The sequence below is a fragment of the Rhinoderma darwinii genome, chromosome 3 (assembly GCF_050947455.1).
Source record: "Rhinoderma darwinii isolate aRhiDar2 chromosome 3, aRhiDar2.hap1, whole genome shotgun sequence".
Taxonomy (NCBI): Eukaryota; Metazoa; Chordata; class Amphibia; order Anura; family Rhinodermatidae; genus Rhinoderma; species Rhinoderma darwinii.
The window spans coordinates 276,535,917-276,554,142 of NC_134689.1; the positions used below are offsets into that span (position 1 = coordinate 276,535,917).

The following is an 18,226-nucleotide window of genomic DNA, read 5'->3' on the forward strand; positions in this document are numbered from 1 at the left end:
GGACCTCAAAAGCCTGGACAGCCTCAGGAGGCCAGTGGAGGAGATCAGCACCTTTGCGAGTGAGGTCCGTAAGAGGCTTAGCGATGACCGAGAAGTTAGCAATAAATCTCCTGTAATAATTAGCGAACCCCAAAAAACACTGTAACGCCTTCAGGGAGGCAGGTTGGACCCATTCTGCCACAGCCTGAACCTTGGCGGGGTCCATGCGGAATTCATGAGGAGTGAGGATTTGACCCAAAAATGGTATCTCCTGTACCCCAAACACACATTTTTCGGTTTTGGCAAACAGTTTGTTTTCCCGAAGGACCTGGAGCACCTTCCTGACATGCTCAATGTGGGAGGACCAGTCCTTGGAAAACACCAGTATGTCATCAAGGTACACTACAAGAAATATCCCCAGGTAATTTCTCAAAATCTCATTTATGAAATTCTGGAAGACCGCAGGGGCATTACACAACCCAAAGGGCATGACGAGGTATTCGAAATGGCCTTCGGGCGTGTTAAACGCAGTCTTCCACTCATCCCCCTCTTTGATGCGAATAATGTTATACGCCCCCCGTAGATCCAATTTAGAGAACCATTGGGCCCCCTGAACCTGATTAAAGAGATCAGGAATCAAAGGAAGGGGATACTGGTTCCTTACCGTGACCTTATTCAGGCTACGGTAGTCAATGCATGGCCTAAGACTACCATCCTTCTTCCCCACGAAGAAGAAGCCAGCACCTACCGGAGAAGAAGAGGGACGAATGTAACCCTTGGCCAGGGATTCCTGGATATACTCTCTCATGGCTTCACGTTCGGGACAAGAAAGATTAAATATCCTACCCTTAGGAAGCTTAGCTCCTGGTACCAATTCGATAGCGCAATCATATTCTCTATGAGGAGGTAACACTTCGGAGGCCTCCGTAGAGAAACATCAGCTAAGTCCTGAACAAACTCGGGTAGCAAATTCGCCTCCTCAGGGGGAGAAATAGAATTAACAGAAAAACATGACGTACAACATTCATTACCCCATTTGGTTAGCTCCCCAGTATTCCAGTTAAACGTGGGATTATGCAACTGCAACCAGGGAAGGCCTAGAACCAAATCGTACGATAATCCCTGCATCAACAGTACAGAGCATTGCTCCAAATGCATGGAGCCAACAAGGAGTTCAAAAACAGGGGTATGCTGTGTAAAATAACCATTAGCAAGAGGAGTGGAGTCGATACCCACTACCGGGACAAGTTTAGGCAAATCAATCAGAGGCATAGCAAGAGACATAGCAAATTCCACAGACATAATATTAGTAGAGGACCCTGAATCCACGAAGGCACTGCCGGTAGCAGACCTACCACCAAAAGAGACCTGAAAGGGAAGCAAGATCTTAGTACGTTTCCTATTTACTGGAAATACTTGTGCGCCCAAGTGACCTCCCCGATGATCACTTAGGCACGGAAGTTCTCTGGCTGCATTCTTACGCTTAGGACAGTTGTTCACTTGATGCTTGTCATCCCCACAGTAGAAGCAGAGACCATTCTTCCTGCGGAATTCTCTACGTTGTTGGGGGGACACGGAGGCCCCGAGTTGCATAGGTATCTCTGAGTCTTTCGTGGAGGAACGAAGCAACGGAACTTCGGGAGGCATCATGCGGGAGTCGGAGGAGAAAACACATAAACGTTCATGTTGTCGTTCCCTGAGACGTCGGTCAAGTCGTACCGCTAAAGCCATAGCCTGGTCTAGGGAGTCAGAAGAGGGATAGCTAACTAGCAGGTCTTTCAGGGCATTCGACAGACCCAACCTAAACTGGCACCTTAAGGCAGGGTCATTCCACCGAGAAGCTACGCACCACTTCCTAAAGTCAGAGCAATACTCCTCAACAGGTCTCTTACCCTGACGTAAGGTCACCAGCTGACTCTCGGCAAAGGCAGTCCTGTCAGTCTCGTCATAAATAAGTCAGAGAGCAGAAAAGAAACAATCAACGGAGGAAAGTTCAGGGGCGTCAGGAGCCAAGGAGAAGGCCCACTATTGGGGCCCTTCCTGGAGCCGGGACATAATTATACCCACCCGCTGGCTCTCAGAACCTGAGGAATGAGGCTTTAAACGAAAGTAAAGCCTACAACTCTCCCGAAAGGAGAGAAAAGCCCTCCGGTCCCCTGAGAACCGGTCGGGCAACTTGAGGTGGGGTTCAAGAGGTGCGGTGAGGGGAACTACCAAGGTAGCATCAGGCTGGTTGACCCTCTGAGCCAGGGCCTGGACCTGTAGGGAGAGACCCTGCATTTGCTGAGCCAGGGTCTCACGGGGGTCCATAGTGGTGTCAGGGACCAGGGTAGACTAGGTATGGGCTTGTTATTATGTAATGACCGGGGGGTAGGGAAACGGACAAGTGAGCCCTAATCTACCCGCCACTCTGTCCCTGCCTACTTGCAACGACCCGCCCTAGGCGACGGGGTACAACTGGGCGGCGGTCCCTGCACTCAGTAAGTGCACGACAAACACGACAAACATACAAGGGAATACAAGCAAGGGAAAGGGGCAGTTGCCCACGGCAACACCGTGAGCAATCAGAGTGGTGAACGAGCCGAGTCAAGCCAGGAGTGTGCGAGGTACCAAACGAAGAGCAGAAGAGTAGTCAGTAAGCCAGGGTCTGTATGGAGCAGGAACAAAATAGAAGGAGCTGTAGCTGGGCCAGGAAACCACACGAAAAAGAATAACAAGCAAGGAGGAACAGGAAATGCAGGTATAAATAGACAGAGGGCGGGAGCTAGCTGAGTCTGGCCAGGCTGCGATAGGCTCTCCCACTCCTAAGCCTGCCAGCCTGAGTGGTGGAAGCTGGAGTCAGTCTCAGGGATGTAGATTCAGGTGCTGACTGATTAATTGAGGGAGTTAACCCCGAAGCTGTGCCTGGCAGATCCTTTACAACTGGACTTCCTTTTAATCTTATTTCATTAAACTTGGAACAGATATTCCATTTTAACGCTACACAGCGCTGGATCCTATTTCTCCTTTCTCTGCAGGACTGCTTTAGCCGAGAGTCAGCTGGTGACCTTACGTCAGGGTAGGAGAGCGGTTGAGGAATACTGTTCTGATTTTAGAAAGTGGTGCGTAGCTTCTCGGTAGAATGACCCTGCCCTAAGGTGCCAGTTTAGGTTAGGCTTATCTAACGCCCTGAAGGATCTGCTTGTTAGCTACCCCTCTTCTGACTCCCTAGACCAGGTTATGGCCTTAGCAGTACGACTTGACTGACATCTCAGGGAACGACAGCTTGAACGTTTCAGTGTTTTCCCCTCTGACTTCCCTGCGATTCCCCCCGAGTTCCCGTCTCCTCGTTCTTCCACGGAAGACTCGGAGGTACCTATGCAACTCGGGGCCTCCGTGTCCCCTCGACAACGTAGAGAGTTCCGCAGGAAGAATGGTCTCTGCTTCTATTGTGGGGATGACAAGCATCAACTAAACACCTGTCCCAGGCGCAAGAATAAGCAGCCGGAAAACTTCCGCGCCTAAGTGATCATCGGGGAGGTCACTTGGGCGCACAGGTATTTCCCGTTAATATGAAACGCAATAAAATTTTGCTTCCCTTTCAGGTCTCGTTTGCTGGTCGGTCTGCCACCGGCAGTGCCTTCGTGGATTCAGGCTCATCTGCTAATATCATGTCTGTGGAATTTGCTATGTCTCTAAACATGCCTTTTATTGATTTGCCTTATCCTGTCCCGGTAGTGGGTATCGACTCCACTCCTCTTGCTAATGGTTATTTTACTCAGCATACTCCTGTTTTTGAACTCCTTGTTGGCTCCATGCATTTGGAGCAGTGCTCTGTACTGTTGATGCAGGGATTATCGTCCGATCTGTTATTAGGTCTTCCCTGGTTGCAGTTGCATAATCCCACGTTTGATTGGAATACTGGGGATCTCACCAAATGGGGTAGTGAATGCCTGACGTCATATCTTTCGGTTAACTCTATTTCTCCCCGTGAGGAGGTAAACACGCTACCTGAGTTTGTTCAGGACTTCGCTGATGTTTTCTCTAAGGAGGCCTCCGAGGTGTTGCCCCCTCATAGAGATTACGATTGCGCCATCGATTTGGTACCAGGTGCTAAGCTTCCTAAGGGTAGGATATTTAATCTTTCATGTCCTGAACGTGAAGCCATGAGGGAATATATCCAAGAATGCCTGGCCAAGGGTTTCATGTGCCCCTCGACTTCTCCTGTAGGTGCTGGCTTCTTCTTCGTGGGGAAGAAGGATGGTGGTCTTAGGCCGTGCATTGACTATCGTAACTTGAATAAGGTCACTGTAAGGAACCAGTATCCCCTTCCTTTGATTCCGGATCTTTTTAATCAGGTTCAGGGGGCCCAATGGTTCTCTAAGTTTGATCTACGGGGGGCGTATAACCTTATCCGCATCAAAGAGGGGGATGAGTGGAAGACTGCGTTCAACACGCCCGAAGGTCATTTCGAATACCTGGTCATGCCCTTTGGGTTGTGTAATGCCCCTGCCGTCTTCCAGAATTTTATTAATGAAATTCTGAGAGAGTACCTGGGAAATTGTCTTGTAGTGTACCTTGATGACATACTGGTGTTTTCCAAGGACTGGTCCTCCCACGTGGAGCATGTCAGGAAGGTGCTCCAGGTCCTCCGGGAAAATAATCTGTTTGCGAAAACCGAAAAATGTGTGTTTGGGGTACAGGAGATACCATTTTTGGGTCAAATCCTCACTCCTCATGAATTCCGCATGGACCCTGCCAAGGTTCAGGCTGTGGCGGAATGGGTCCAACCTGCCTCCCTGAAGGCGCTACAGTGTTTTTTGGGGTTTGCTAACTATTACAGGAGATTTATTGCCAACTTCTCGGTCGTCGCTAAGCCTCTTACGGACCTCACTCGCAAGGGTGCTGATGTCCTCCACTGGCCTCCTGAGGCCGTCCAGGCTTTTGAGACCCTCAAGAAGTGCTTTATCTCGGCCCCCGTGCTGGTTCAGCCCAACCAAAGGGAGCCATTTATCGTGGAGGTTGACGCGTCCGAGGTGGGAGTGGGGGCCGTCTTGTCCCAGGGTACCAGGTCCCTCACCCATCTCCGCCCCTGTGCTTACTTCTCTAGGAAGTTTTCGCCCACGGAGAGTAACTATGATATTGGCAACCGCAAACTTTTAGCCATTAAATGGGCTTTTGAAGAGTGGCGTCACTTCCTGGAGGGGGCCAGACACCAGGTAACGGTCCTTACTGACCACAAGAATCTGGTTTTCCTAGAATCTGCCCGGAGGCTTAATCCGAGACAAGCTCGATGGGCGCTATTTTTTACCAGATTTAACTTCTTGGTTACCGATAGGGCTGGGTCCAAAAATATTAAGGCTGATGCACTGTCACGTAGTTTCATGGCCAATCCTCCTTCGGAGAAGGATCCTGCTTGTATTTTACCCCCTGGTATAATCGTTTCTGCCACTGATTCTGATTTAGTCTCTGACATTGCGGCTGATCAAGGTTCAGCTCCCGGGAACCTCCCTGGGGACAAGCTGTTTGTCCCCCTGCAATACCGGCTAAGGGTACTTAGGGAAAACCATGACTCCGCACTATCTGGTCATCCTGGCATCTTGGGTACCAAACAGCTCATTACCAGAAACTATTGGTGGCCTGGGTTGCCTAAAGACGTTAGAGCTTACGTCGCCGCTTGTGAGGTTTGTGCTAGGTCCAAGACCCCTAGGTCCCGACCTGCGGGCTTACTACGTTCTTTGCCCATTCCCCAGAGACTTTGGACCCATATCTCCATGGATTTTATCACCGATTTGCCTCCATCTCAAGGCAAGTCGGTGGTGTGGGTGGTAGTAGACCGCTTCAGCAAGATGTGCCACTTTGTGCCCCTTAAGAAACTACCTAACGCCAAGACGTTAGCTTCTTTGTTTGTTAAACACATTCTGCGTCTCCATGGGGTCCCAGTCAATATCGTTTCTGACAGAGGGGTACAATTTGTTTCTTTATTTTGGAGAGCCTTTTGTAAAAAGTTGGAGATTGATCTGTCCTTCTCCTCCGCCTTCCATCCCGAAACTAATGGCCAAACGGAGAGGACTAATCAATCCCTGGAACAATATTTAAGGTGTTTCATCTCTGACTGTCAATTTGATTGGGTCTCATTCATTCCCCTCGCCGAATTTTCCCTGAATAACCGGGTCAGTAACTCGTCAGGGGTCTCGCCGTTTTTCTGTAATTTCGGGTTTAATCCACGGTTCTCCTCCGTTTCTCCTGGTAGTTCCAATAATCCCGAGGTAGAGGACGTTCATCGGGAACTGTGCACAGTCTGGGCCCAGGTTCAGAAGAACCTAGAGGCGTCCCAGAGCGTACAAAAGATTCAGGCTGATAGAAGACGTTCTGCTAACCCCCGGTTTGTCGTCGGGGATCTGGTGTGGTTGTCGTCTAGGAACTTGCGCCTTAAGGTCCCGTCCAGGAAGTTTGCTCCCCGATTTATTGGGCCTTATAAGGTCATTGAAGTCCTCAACCCTGTATCCTTCCGTCTGGAGCTGCCCCCATCCTTTCGCATACACGACGTCTTTCTTGCCTCCCTCCTTAAACGCTGCTCCCCGTCCTGGTCCCCCTCGAGGAAACCTCCTGTTCCCGTTCTCAACCCTGAGGGGGTGGAATTCGAGGTGGCCAAGATTGTGGACAGTAGGATGATCCAGGGCTCCCTCCAGTACCTGGTCCATTGGAGAGGATACGGGCCGGAGGAGAGGACTTGGGTACCTGCTCGAGATCTTCACGCTGGGGTATTGGTCAGGAGTTTCCACCTTCTCTTCCCCACTAAACCAGGTCCTCTTAGTAAAGGTCCGGTGGCCCCTCATAAAAGGGGGGTACTGTAAAGGATCTGCCAGGCACTACGTCTGTGGATACTCCCAGGATTAATCAATCGACACCTGAGGCCAGACCTCTTAGACTGACTCCGGCTCCCACCAATCAGGGTGGCAGGCTCAGGAGTGGGAGAGCCTATCGCGGCCTGGTCAGTCGGAGTTAGCTCCGCCCCCTGTCCATTTATACCTGCTGTTTTCTCTTCCTCATTGCTTGTGATTCTTCCTGGTTTCCTGGCCTTGCTACAGCCGTGCTCCAGCCTGCTTCTGCCTTGCTTCAGCCTTGCTACAGCTTCCGCTTATCCTGCTTCGCTCTGCCCCCGGCTTGCTTCCTGCTCCTTGCTCTGCGTTCGTATACTTCGTGACATCCTGATCCTGACTGGCTCGTTCACCACTCTGGTTTCCTCACGGTGTTCCGTGGGCTACTGCCCCTTCCCTTGCTTGTTCCCTGTTTGTATTCCCTTGCACTTAGTCAGCGTAGGGACCGCCGCCCAGTTGTACCCCGTCGCCTAGGGCGGGTCGTTGCAAGTAGGCAGGGACAGGGCAGTGGGTAGATTAGGGCTCACTTGTTCCCTTCCCCTCCTTCCTGCCATAACATAGTGTAGGGTGTGTAGTTACTGGGAATCAATCTCTGTATCAGACGGCTCCTAAGCACTTTGATATTTATCTTACTGTACTTTGGGGTTGGTATGAAAAGAATGTACAAACCCCTCCCCCCGCCCCCTCCCTTTTTGGTCCACAAATGGGGCTATATGAGTCACTGAGCAGGTCCATGGTACATGTTCTACGTCTATGGTTTCCGATCTGCGATTCCCAGGGCAGGTGCCCTGAGTGATCTGTGATGTGAGTTCCCTAGCCAGTATATACTTTGGCTGGGCGTTGCTAGGCAAAGTGTGTAATCACCGGGAGTTAGCCTCCGTTTGAGATGGATCCCGGTGATATGTCAACACCCCTTTCTGTGCCTACATTGCCCTATACTATTTGCCCTGGGGCTGGGTTTGGGACTCTTTGAGTCTCTGTGCAGGTCCCTTCTATATGTGCCACGTCCATTGTCTTCGACCTGCGATTGCCAGGACAGTGTGCCCTGATCGTTCTGAGATGCAAGTTCCCTAGCCAGTGTATTGACGGGGCGTTGCTAGGCAACGTGTGTAATCACTGGGAGCTAGTCTTCGTTTGGAGACTGCCCCCGGAGATTGTGTAACACTCCCTTCTGTTCCTACATTGCCCTATTCGATTGGGGCAATGTCTGTTATGACAGGAGGGGTGCTCGATGATGATCCTGTCTGTGAATCCATAACTCTGTGTGATTTCGTCCAGTACTTTAGGAGCCGCGTTCAGCTTCCCCTGGTTATCATGAACGCTTTTGCCGTCTAGGCACCCTTATTGGTCGGCAGTATCAAGGCGCGCCGCCTCCGGCACGTCGCAGAGTGTCGTGTTCAATTCGGATTGGCGGCTGGCCTCGGTGACGACATCAGAAGGGCGGGCTCTCAACCTTAAAAGCCCATAGTTTCTCCGGCGCGTGTGCGGCCAGTACATCAGAGTCGTACACGCGTCTGGAGGCTAAAATCAGCACATGAACAGTGCTATCCAGTGTTCTGCTTTTACAACTAAATAATCAATGTCTATGAATCCCTGATGAGGTATCGCTTTGGTGGCGATACTGAAACGCGTAGGATCTGGATATATTGTAACTGATGGCAAGGGTGTAGCGAACAACTATATAATAAGTAGGGAGAGGTGGTTCTTGGGTGTTAGAGACATACCATCATGCTGGACACTTTCCTTTTCGCCTATCACTTACTTATTCCTGTTTCTGGACTTAGTGGCTGGTTGAGCCATATTTTTAACAAATAATCAATAATAAACTTTATTTTAATCGTTCTTTCAGGCTGTGAATCTATTTAATAATAGATGAAAAATTTATGAACGACATTCTATATCAATCATACAGTGAATCACTTATTTCAGTAATTCAATTCAAAAAGTGAAACTCCCTTATTATATAGATTCATTACACGCAGAGTGATCTATTTCCAGCATTTTTTTATTTTAATGATCATGGCTAACAGTTAATGAAAACCCCAAATTTAGTGTCTCAGAAAATGTGAATATTATATAAGCCCAATTTAAAAAATTATTTTTTTATACCGAAATGTTGGCCTACTGAAAAGTATGTACAGCATATGCCCTCAATACTTGGTTGTGGCTCCTTTTGCATGAATTACTGCATCATTGCGGAATGGCATGGGGGCGATCAGCCTGTGGCACTGCTGAGGTGTTATCAATGCGGCGTGGCATGGAGGCGATCAGCCTGTGGCACTGCTGAGGTGTTATGGAAGCCCAGGTTGCTTTGATAGCGGCCTTCAGCTCATCTGCATTATTTTGTCTGGTGTCTCATCTTCCTCTTGACAATACCCCATAGATTCTCTATGGGGTTTAGATCAGGCGAGTTTGCTGGCCAATAAAGCACAGTGATACTGTGGTTATTAAACCAGGTATTGGTACTTTTGACAGTGTGGGCAGGTGCCAAGGACAAGTGTGTGTGTGTGTGTGTGTGTGTGTGTGTGTGTGTGTGTGTGTATGTGTGTGTGTGTGTATATATATATATATATATATATATATATATACAGTATGTGTGTGTGTGTGTGTGTGTGTGTGTGTGTGTGTGTGTGTGTGTGTGTGTGTGTATATATATATATATATATATATATATATATATATATAAAATGGATGTCACGATACTTCGATACCGATACTTTGTGTAGTATTGCGATTTCGATACCAAAACGATACTTTGCCAACAGTAATAAACAAAAAAGTGCTTCCATTTTCTGATGTGAGGCACGCAGTGTGATGAATTTTGAATGTGCCTCACATTAATAGTAATTAACCCCATAATTTTTCTCAGTCATAATGGGTTAATGTGGGAAGTACATGATGGTGTTAATTACTATTAATGTGAAATAAATAATAAATGTTAAATAAAGAATAATAATAAAAGTTACAGTAAAAAAATAAATCCATTTTTTTCCATAAAAAGTGGTTTTATTTAGTAAAAGTGTAAAAAAAATTTAAAGTACACATATATGGTATCGCCGCGACCGTAATGACTCCATTAATAAAGTTAATATGTAATTTAAACCGCAAGGTGAACACCGTAAAAAAAAAACCGCAAAAAACAATGGCGAAATTGCTATTTTTTTTCCATTGCCCTCCAAAAAAGTAATAATAAAAGTAAATCAATAAGTCCCATGCACCCCAAAACAGTACCAATCAAAACTACGTCTCGTCCCGCAGAAAACAAGCACAAAAAATCACTATATTGATGGAAAAATAAAAAAGTTACGGCTCTTGGAAAGCAACGATGCAAAAACAAATAATTTTAGTTCAAAAGTGTTTTTATTGTGCAAAAGTCGTAAAACATAAAAAACCTCTACATATGTGGTATCGCCGTAATCGTACCGACCCATAGAATAAGGGTAACATGTTATTTACGTCGCATAGTGAACGGCGTCAATTTAAAAACGCATAGAACAATGGCGGAATTTCAGTTTTTTTTTTATAATCCCCCCAAAAAAAGTTAATAAAAGTTAATAAAAAAATTATATGTACCCATAAATGGTGCTATTAAAAAGTACAACTAATCCCTCAAAAAACAAGTCCTCATACAGCTATGTAGACAAAAAAATAAAAAAGTTATAGCTCTTTGAATGCGACTATAGAAAAACGAATAAAATAGCTTGGTCATTAGGGTCTAAAATAGGCTTGTTACTAAGGGGTTAATAAGTGAAAGAATGAAGTTTTTATTTTATTTTTTTACAGCGTACACATCATAAATGACGCAAAAAAAATATTGTGCAGGTTATTATGGCCGCGCCAATATATGTATTGAGACTTATTTTAATGTTTATTGTAAAAAAAGGTGTATGTGTATTTTTTTAAATGTAATATTACTTTATGTTTTTACTTTATTTTTAAACTTTAATGTATTGGCATATATGTATATGGCAGTACATTAGCCTGTGTACGGATAGTACACAGGCAGTTGTTAGGACGTACCTAAGTATGCCCTAACAACAGGAAATATGGTAAGCAGCCCTGGGGTCCTTCAATGCACCCTAGGCTGTCTGCCCATACAGTGAAGGAAATAAGTATTTGATCCCTTGCTGATTTTTTAAGTTTGCCCACTGTCAAAGACATGAACAGTCTAGAATTTTTAGGCTAGGTTAATTTTACCAGTGAGAGATAAATTATATATATATATATATATATATATATATATATATATAATAAAAAAATCACATAGTCAAAATTATATGTATTTACTTGCATTGTGCACAGAGAAATAAGTATTTGATCCCTTTGGCAAACAAGACTTAATACTTGGTGGCAAAACCCTTGTTGGCAAGCACAGCAGTCAGACGTTTTTTGTAGTTGATGATGAGGTTTGCACACATGTTAGATGGAATTTTGGCCCACTCCTCTTTGCAGATCATCTGTAAATCATTAAGATTTCGAGGCTGTCGCTTGGCAACTCGGATCTTCAGCTCCCTCCCTAAGAATTCGATGGGATTAAGGTCTGGAGACTGGCTAGGCCACTCCATGACCTTAATGTGCTTCTTTTTGAGCCACTCCTTTGTTGCCTTGGCTGTATGTTTTCGGGTCATTGTCGTGCTGGAAGACCCAGCCACGAGCCATTTTTAATGTCCTGGTGGAGGGAAGGAGGTTGTCACTCAGGATTTGACGGTACATGGCTCCATCCATTCTCCCATTGATGCGGTGAAGTAGTCCTGTTCCCTTAGCAGAGAAACACCCCCAAAACATAATGCTTCCACCTCCATGCTTGACAGTGGGGGACGGTGTTCTTTGGGTCATAGACAGCATTTCTCTTCCTCCAAACACGGCGAGTTGAGTTAATGCCAAAGAGCTCAATTTTAGTCTCATCTGACCACAGCACCTTCTCCCAATCACTCTCAGAATCATCCAGATGTTCATTTACAAACTTCAGACGGGCCTGTACATGTGCCTTCTTGAGCAGGGGGACCTTGCGGGCACTGCAGGATTTTAATCCATTATGGCATAATGTGTTACCAATGGTTTTCTTGGTGACTGTGGTCCCAGCTGCCTTGAGATCATTAAGAAGTTCCCCCGTGTAGTTTTCGGCTGATCTCTCACCTTCCTCAGGATCAAGGATACCCCACGAGGTGAGATTTTGCATGGAGCCCCAGATCGATGACAGTCATTTTGTATGTCTTCCATTTTCTTACTATTGCACCAACAGTTGTCTCCTTCTCACCCAGCGTCTTACTTATGGGTTTGTAGCCCATTCCAGCCTTGTGTATGTCTATTATCTTGTCCCTGACATCCTTAGAAAGCTCTTTGGTCTTGCCCATGTTGTAGAGGTTAGAGTCAGACTGATTAATTGAGTCTGTGGACAGGAGTCTTTTATACAGATGACCATTTAAGACAGCTGTCTTTAATGCAGGCACCAAGTTGATTTGGAGCGTGTAACTTGTCTGGAGGAGGCTGAACTCTTAATGGTTGGTAGGGGATCAAATACTTATTTTTCTGTGCACAATGCAAATAAATATATATAATTTTGACAATGTGATTTTCTGTTTGTTTTTTTTTAATATAATCTATCTCTCACTGGTAAAATTAACCTAGCCTAAAAATTCTAGAATGTTCATGTCTTTGACAGTGGGCAAACTTATAAAATCAGCAAGGGATCAAATACTTATTTCCTTCACTGTATATGGTATGTCCCTATGGGATTCCTGTGACGCGAATTCAAGGGGTATCCCCACTTCTCATTTTCCCCTGAATGCTGCAGTCCGCTTTGATCGCAGCATTCAGGAGAATAGCGGCGGAGATGAGGTTTCTCTGATCTCCACCGTTATAGAGCGGGGCTGCGGCTGTGTAATACAACCATTGCCCCGCTCCTGTTAAGTGCGCGCGCGGTGAGCATGAGGTGATCCGGCCGGCGCTGCACTAATGAGCGGCGGTTCAGGCACTGAACACAGAACATGGGGGTGGTTTTCAGTGCGCCCGCCATGTTCTGTCATAAGTGCCGGCGCTCAGTGAAGGACCCCAGGGCTGTCTGAACATATTTCCTGTTGTTAGGGCATACTGAGGTATAGATCTATGCCAGTACATTACAGTTACAAAATCAAAATGATAAATCCCTTTATGGGATTAAAAAAAAAGTTAAATGAATGTAAAAAAAAAATTATGGTAAATAAATAAATAAAAAGTAAATAAAATACACAGAAACACACATTTTTTATGATAAATAAACTTTTTAAAATATAAGTCCCAAAACATGAAATAATATAGACATGTTTGGTATCGCCACGACCATAACCACCTGTACAACAAATGTATAACATTATTTATGATGATCGGTGTATGGTGTAAAAAAAAAAATATTAAAAATTGCTTTTTTCTGCATTTTAATCGAAAAATTTGTAGAAATTAAACGATAATGTATTTGTACCAAAAAATGGTACGTACATAAAGTACAACTCGTCCCGCAAAAAACAAAGTCTCATATAACTACGTCGTACAAAAAATAAAAGAGTTATGAGCGTCGGGATGGAAAGAGGGAAATGTAAAAAAAATTCCTCAAGGCCAAATTTGGCCGTGTCCTTAAGGGGTTAACAGAGTCATCTGCTGATCAATTAACCTTAGCTAGCAACAGAAAACATTTGTAATTTCCAACTTTGAGGAAAGTGTACACCTTTTATCATTTTGATAAGAGAATATTTTTTTCTTGTTTAGTATTGACATGTTTTAATATTATCGAAAAACTAGGGTTCCTGGAACATTACATCAAATAGGAACCCCAAACATGTTTTATTTGTATAGAGAAATTGCTGGTTTTATTATGTATCAGAGGGGTTGTACTCATATATGCACTGTACTGTAAAAATAATGTTTTCCAATTACTTTAATTATATTTGTTATGTATTTTGTACTGTAACTTTTATCATATTTTTGTGTAATTTTTTTTTCCTAGGGTTATATTATGAACTCTCCACAGGTTTCATCTAATAATTCTAATGTAATGTATACATTGCGACCGAACACAGCATTAACACAATACCAGAGTATGCCAAGGTTCACTGCATCAGGTATGGATTAATTTTCATTATTTTACAGTTTATGGTTTTATACAATCCTTAATCCCTCAGAGAAACAGCCAGTTTTGGCCTTGTAGACACAGCCTATTTTTAAAAATCTGACGGGTCACTTCATGTGGTAATAACTTGGGAATGCTTTTACTTATCCAAGAGATTCTGAGATTGTTTTCTTTTGACATATTGTACTTTATGTTAGTGAAAATATTTGATCGATAAATTCAATGTTTATTTGTGAAAACACCAAATTTAGAGAAAGTTTGGAAATATTTGCATTTTCTAAATTTAAATGTATCTGCTTTCGAGACAGATAGTAATACCACACAAAATAGTTATTAGTTTACATTTCTCATATGTCTACTTTATGTTTGCATCGGTTTTTTGACCGTCCTTTTATTTTTCAAGGACGTTACAAGGCTTAGAAGTTTAGCAGCAATTTAAAGAGGCTCTGTCACCAGATTCTCAAATCCCTATCTCCTATTGCATGTGATCGGCGCTGCAATGTAGATAACAGTAACGTTTGTTTTTTTGCAAAATGTTCATTTTTGGCCAAGTTATGAGCAATTTTATATATATGCAAATGAGCTTTGAAATGGACAACTGGGCGTGTTTTTTTTCGTATGTCCAACTGGGCGTGTATAGTGTTTTTAACTGGGTGTGTTTACTTGTTTTACTAACTCCAGCCTGGACGTCATGTGTATTCAGAATCCTGACACTTCTGAATCTTTTCTGTGAGATTCCAGCAAGCCACCCGTAATCTCGCAAGATTACGAGGTAAACGAGATTTCGTTTCCCTTGCTGGAAATCTCACAGAAAAGATTCAGAAGTGTCAGGATTCTGAAAACACATGACGTCCAGGCTGTATGTGGCTGCACATCGTTCTAGTAAGAACACTATGTGCTGTGTAAATGAATGGAGAGGAGTGCATGATGCTGATTGGTTACTGATTCGTCAGCATTATACACTTCTATTCACAACGCCCAGTTAGTAAAACAAGTAAACACGCCCAGTTAAAAACACAATACACGCCCAGTTGGACATACGAAAAAAAACACGCCCAGTTGTCCATTTCAAAGCTCATTTGCATATATATAAAATAGCTCATAACTTGGCCAAAAATGAAAGTTTTTTTTAAAAAAAACACGTTACTGTTATCTACATTGCAGCGCCGATCACATGCAATAGGAGATAGGGATTTGAGAATCTGATGACAGAGCCTCTGAAGTGGCTTTGGGGGCCTTATATATTAGAAAGTCCCCATAAATCACATCATTTTAAAAACGGCAACCCTCAAAGTATTCAAAACAGCATTCAGAAAGTGTCTTAACCCTTTAGGCGTTTCACAGGAATTAAAGCAAAGTGGAGGTGAAATTCACAAATTTAATTTTTTTTGCCGAAAATTCATTTGTAATACATTTTTTCCTGTGACACAGAAGGTTTTACCAGGAAAACGCAACTCAATATTTATTGCCCAGATTCTGCAGTTTTTAGAATTATCCCCCTAGTGTGCTAATGGACTGAAATACAGGCCTCTGAAGCAAAGGAGCACCTAGTGGATTTTCAGGCCTCCTATCTATTAGAAAATATTTTAGTCACCACGTCAGGTTTGTAAAGGTCTTGTGGTGCCAAAACATAGGAGAAACCCTCAAAAACACACCATTTTGGAAACTACACCCCAAAGTAATTAATCTAGGGGTATAGTTAGCATTTTGATCCCACAGTTTTTTTTCTAAATTTCTTTGAATTAAGCCATAAAAATGAAAATCTAAATTTTTTCCAATAAAATATACATTGTTTTCATTTTTACAAGGACAAAGGAGAAAAAACATCTCAACATCTGTAAAGCAATTTCTCCCGATTACGGAAATACCCTATATTTGGTCATAAACTTATGTTTGAAAACACGGCAGCCCTCAGAAGGGAAGGAGCGCCTATTGGCTTTTGGAGCTCAAATTTTGCTGGAATGTTTTTTGGTGCCATATTGCATTTGCCATAGGGACAAAAACTGTGTAAACCCCCCAAAAAGTAACCCCATTTTGGAAACGACACCCCTTATGGAATTTATTTAGGGGTATAGTGAGCATTTTGACCCCACAGATTTTTTGCAGAATTAATTGGAATTAGGAATTCTCAATTTTTTCCCCATATAATGTAGTTTTAGCTTAGATTTTTTTCATTATCACAAGGGCTAAAGGAGAAAAATCACCCCAATATTTGTAATGCTTTTTCATCTGAGCACGGCAATATCCCATATGTGGACATAAATTGCTGTTCGCACCCACGGCAGGGCATAGAAGGGAAGGAGCGTTTTTTTTGGCTTTTGGAGCTCAAATTTTGCTGCAATTGTTTTCGGGTGCCATGTCACATTTGCAAAGCCCCTGTGGGACCAAATCCGGGGAAACCCCCCAAAAGTGACCCCATTTTGTAAACTACACCCCTGAAGCAATTTACTAAGGGGTATAGTGAGCATGTTAACCCCACTGTTGTTTTTGCAGAATTTAGTGTAATTATGCCGTGAAATTGAAAATGAAATTTTTTCTGATAAAATGTGGAAATTTTCAATTTTTACAAGGAATAAAGGATAAAATGCACCCCAACATTTGAAAAACAATTTCTCCCAATTATGGCAATACCCCATATGTGGTAACAAACTGCTGTTTGGACACACGGCAGGGCTCAGAACGTCAGGAGCGCTTTTTGGCATGCAGATTTTTGTGGATTTCGTTTTTGGATGCCATGTCGCATTTGCAAAACCCTGAGATACCAGAGTACAATGGAAGTCCCCAAGAAGTGACCATATTTTGTAAAAGGCATTGCCTGTACAAATGATAGGGGTCAGAAGTGAAGAGCACTATGCGCATTTGAGGCCTATTTTGGTGATTTTCACAGAATTGGCCCACAATTGGTGGGCTCTGAGGTCAAATAGTAAAACAAACCGCCAGGTAGTGACCACTATTTTGAAAACTACACCCCGTAGGGCATATTAACGGGTGTAGTGAACATTTTCACTCCACGTGTTTTTTCATTAAAATTGCAATTTTCCACTGATATGCCATTTTAATGCACAATATGTTATGCCTAGTTTGTGCCACTGAAGAAAAATACCTCATAAAATGTTAAGTGGGTTCTCTTGGGTATGACAATGCCATATATGCGGACGTAAACTGCTGTTTGGGCACACTGTATAGTCAGATGTGATGGAGCGCCATTTTTGGAGCGTACATTTTGCTTGGTAGTAGTTCTGTTTGGGGTATTGCTGGTATTTTCAGTTTATATTGTGGGGGCATATGTAAGCTAGGCAGAGTACATAACGGGTATAATAATGCGGTGAATAAATAATCTACAGATGTGTGGCCAGTTTCGCACTGATAAATTGTGCCCAATCTAATCCTCTTCTGGAACACTCTGCACATTTTGCATCGTCATATTCTGAGATCCAGAACTTCTTTATTTTTTCTCCACTGGAGCGGTGTGAGGGCTTGCGGGACAATCTGTAGTTTTTGTTGGTACCATTTTGGGGTACATGCGATTTTTTTTTTTAGCAGGTTTTATTCAATTTGTTTGCAAGTAAGATGACCAAAAATAAGCAATTCTGGCAATGTCTGTCTTTTTTTTTTTACAGTATTCACCATGGGCTGTCATTGACATTTTACTTTATTCTGCGGGTGCATACAATTACGGCGATACCATATGTAATTATTTTTTATGTTTTGCAGTGTTTGCAGAATAAAAATCACTAATTTTTAAATTTATTTTTTGTGTCACGATATCATGAGTCATAACTTTTTTAATTTTCATCAAAAAAGCTGTGTAAAGGTTTGATTTTTGCGGGACGGGTTGTAGTTTTTATTGGTTCTTTTTTCGGGTACATGCAGCTTTTTGATCACTTGTCATTCTATGTTTTGTGAGGGGTGGTAACCAGAAAATAGCGATTCAGGCATTGTTTTCTTTTTTTTCTTTTGCGGTGTTCACCGTGCAGGAAAAATAAGATTATAGATTTACAGTTTGGGCTGTTACGGCGTGGTGATACCAAAGATGATATGTACTTTTTGAAAGTTTTTTTCCTATAATAAAATACTTATTATAGGGAAAAAGGCAATGCGTGTTTTTCTAACTTTGAAGCTTTTATTTTTACACTTTTATTCACATTTTTATTAACTTTATGTTTTGTCCCAGTAGGGGATTTGAAGTCCCTGCCTCTCCGTGGAACTACAGTCCCGTACTGAAAACATGATTACAGTACGGGACAGTTGTCCCGCAGCGAGGCAGGGACTCCTAGCATCGTAC

At 43.4% G+C, this 18,226-nt stretch overlaps 1 protein-coding gene across 2 annotated transcripts in view; it reads left to right on the forward strand.

Annotated features, from left to right (window-relative positions):
• ZNF280D (zinc finger protein 280D) overlaps window positions 1–18,226 on the forward strand; it is a 180,401-nt gene that overhangs the window by 47,654 nt on the left and 114,521 nt on the right. For both annotated transcript variants that reach the window (XM_075857961.1, XM_075857962.1), the window contains exon 5: window positions 13,819–13,933. In XM_075857961.1, the coding sequence (XP_075714076.1) occupies window positions 13,819–13,933 (115 nt within the window). The remainder of the gene's footprint in view (window positions 1–13,818; window positions 13,934–18,226) is intronic.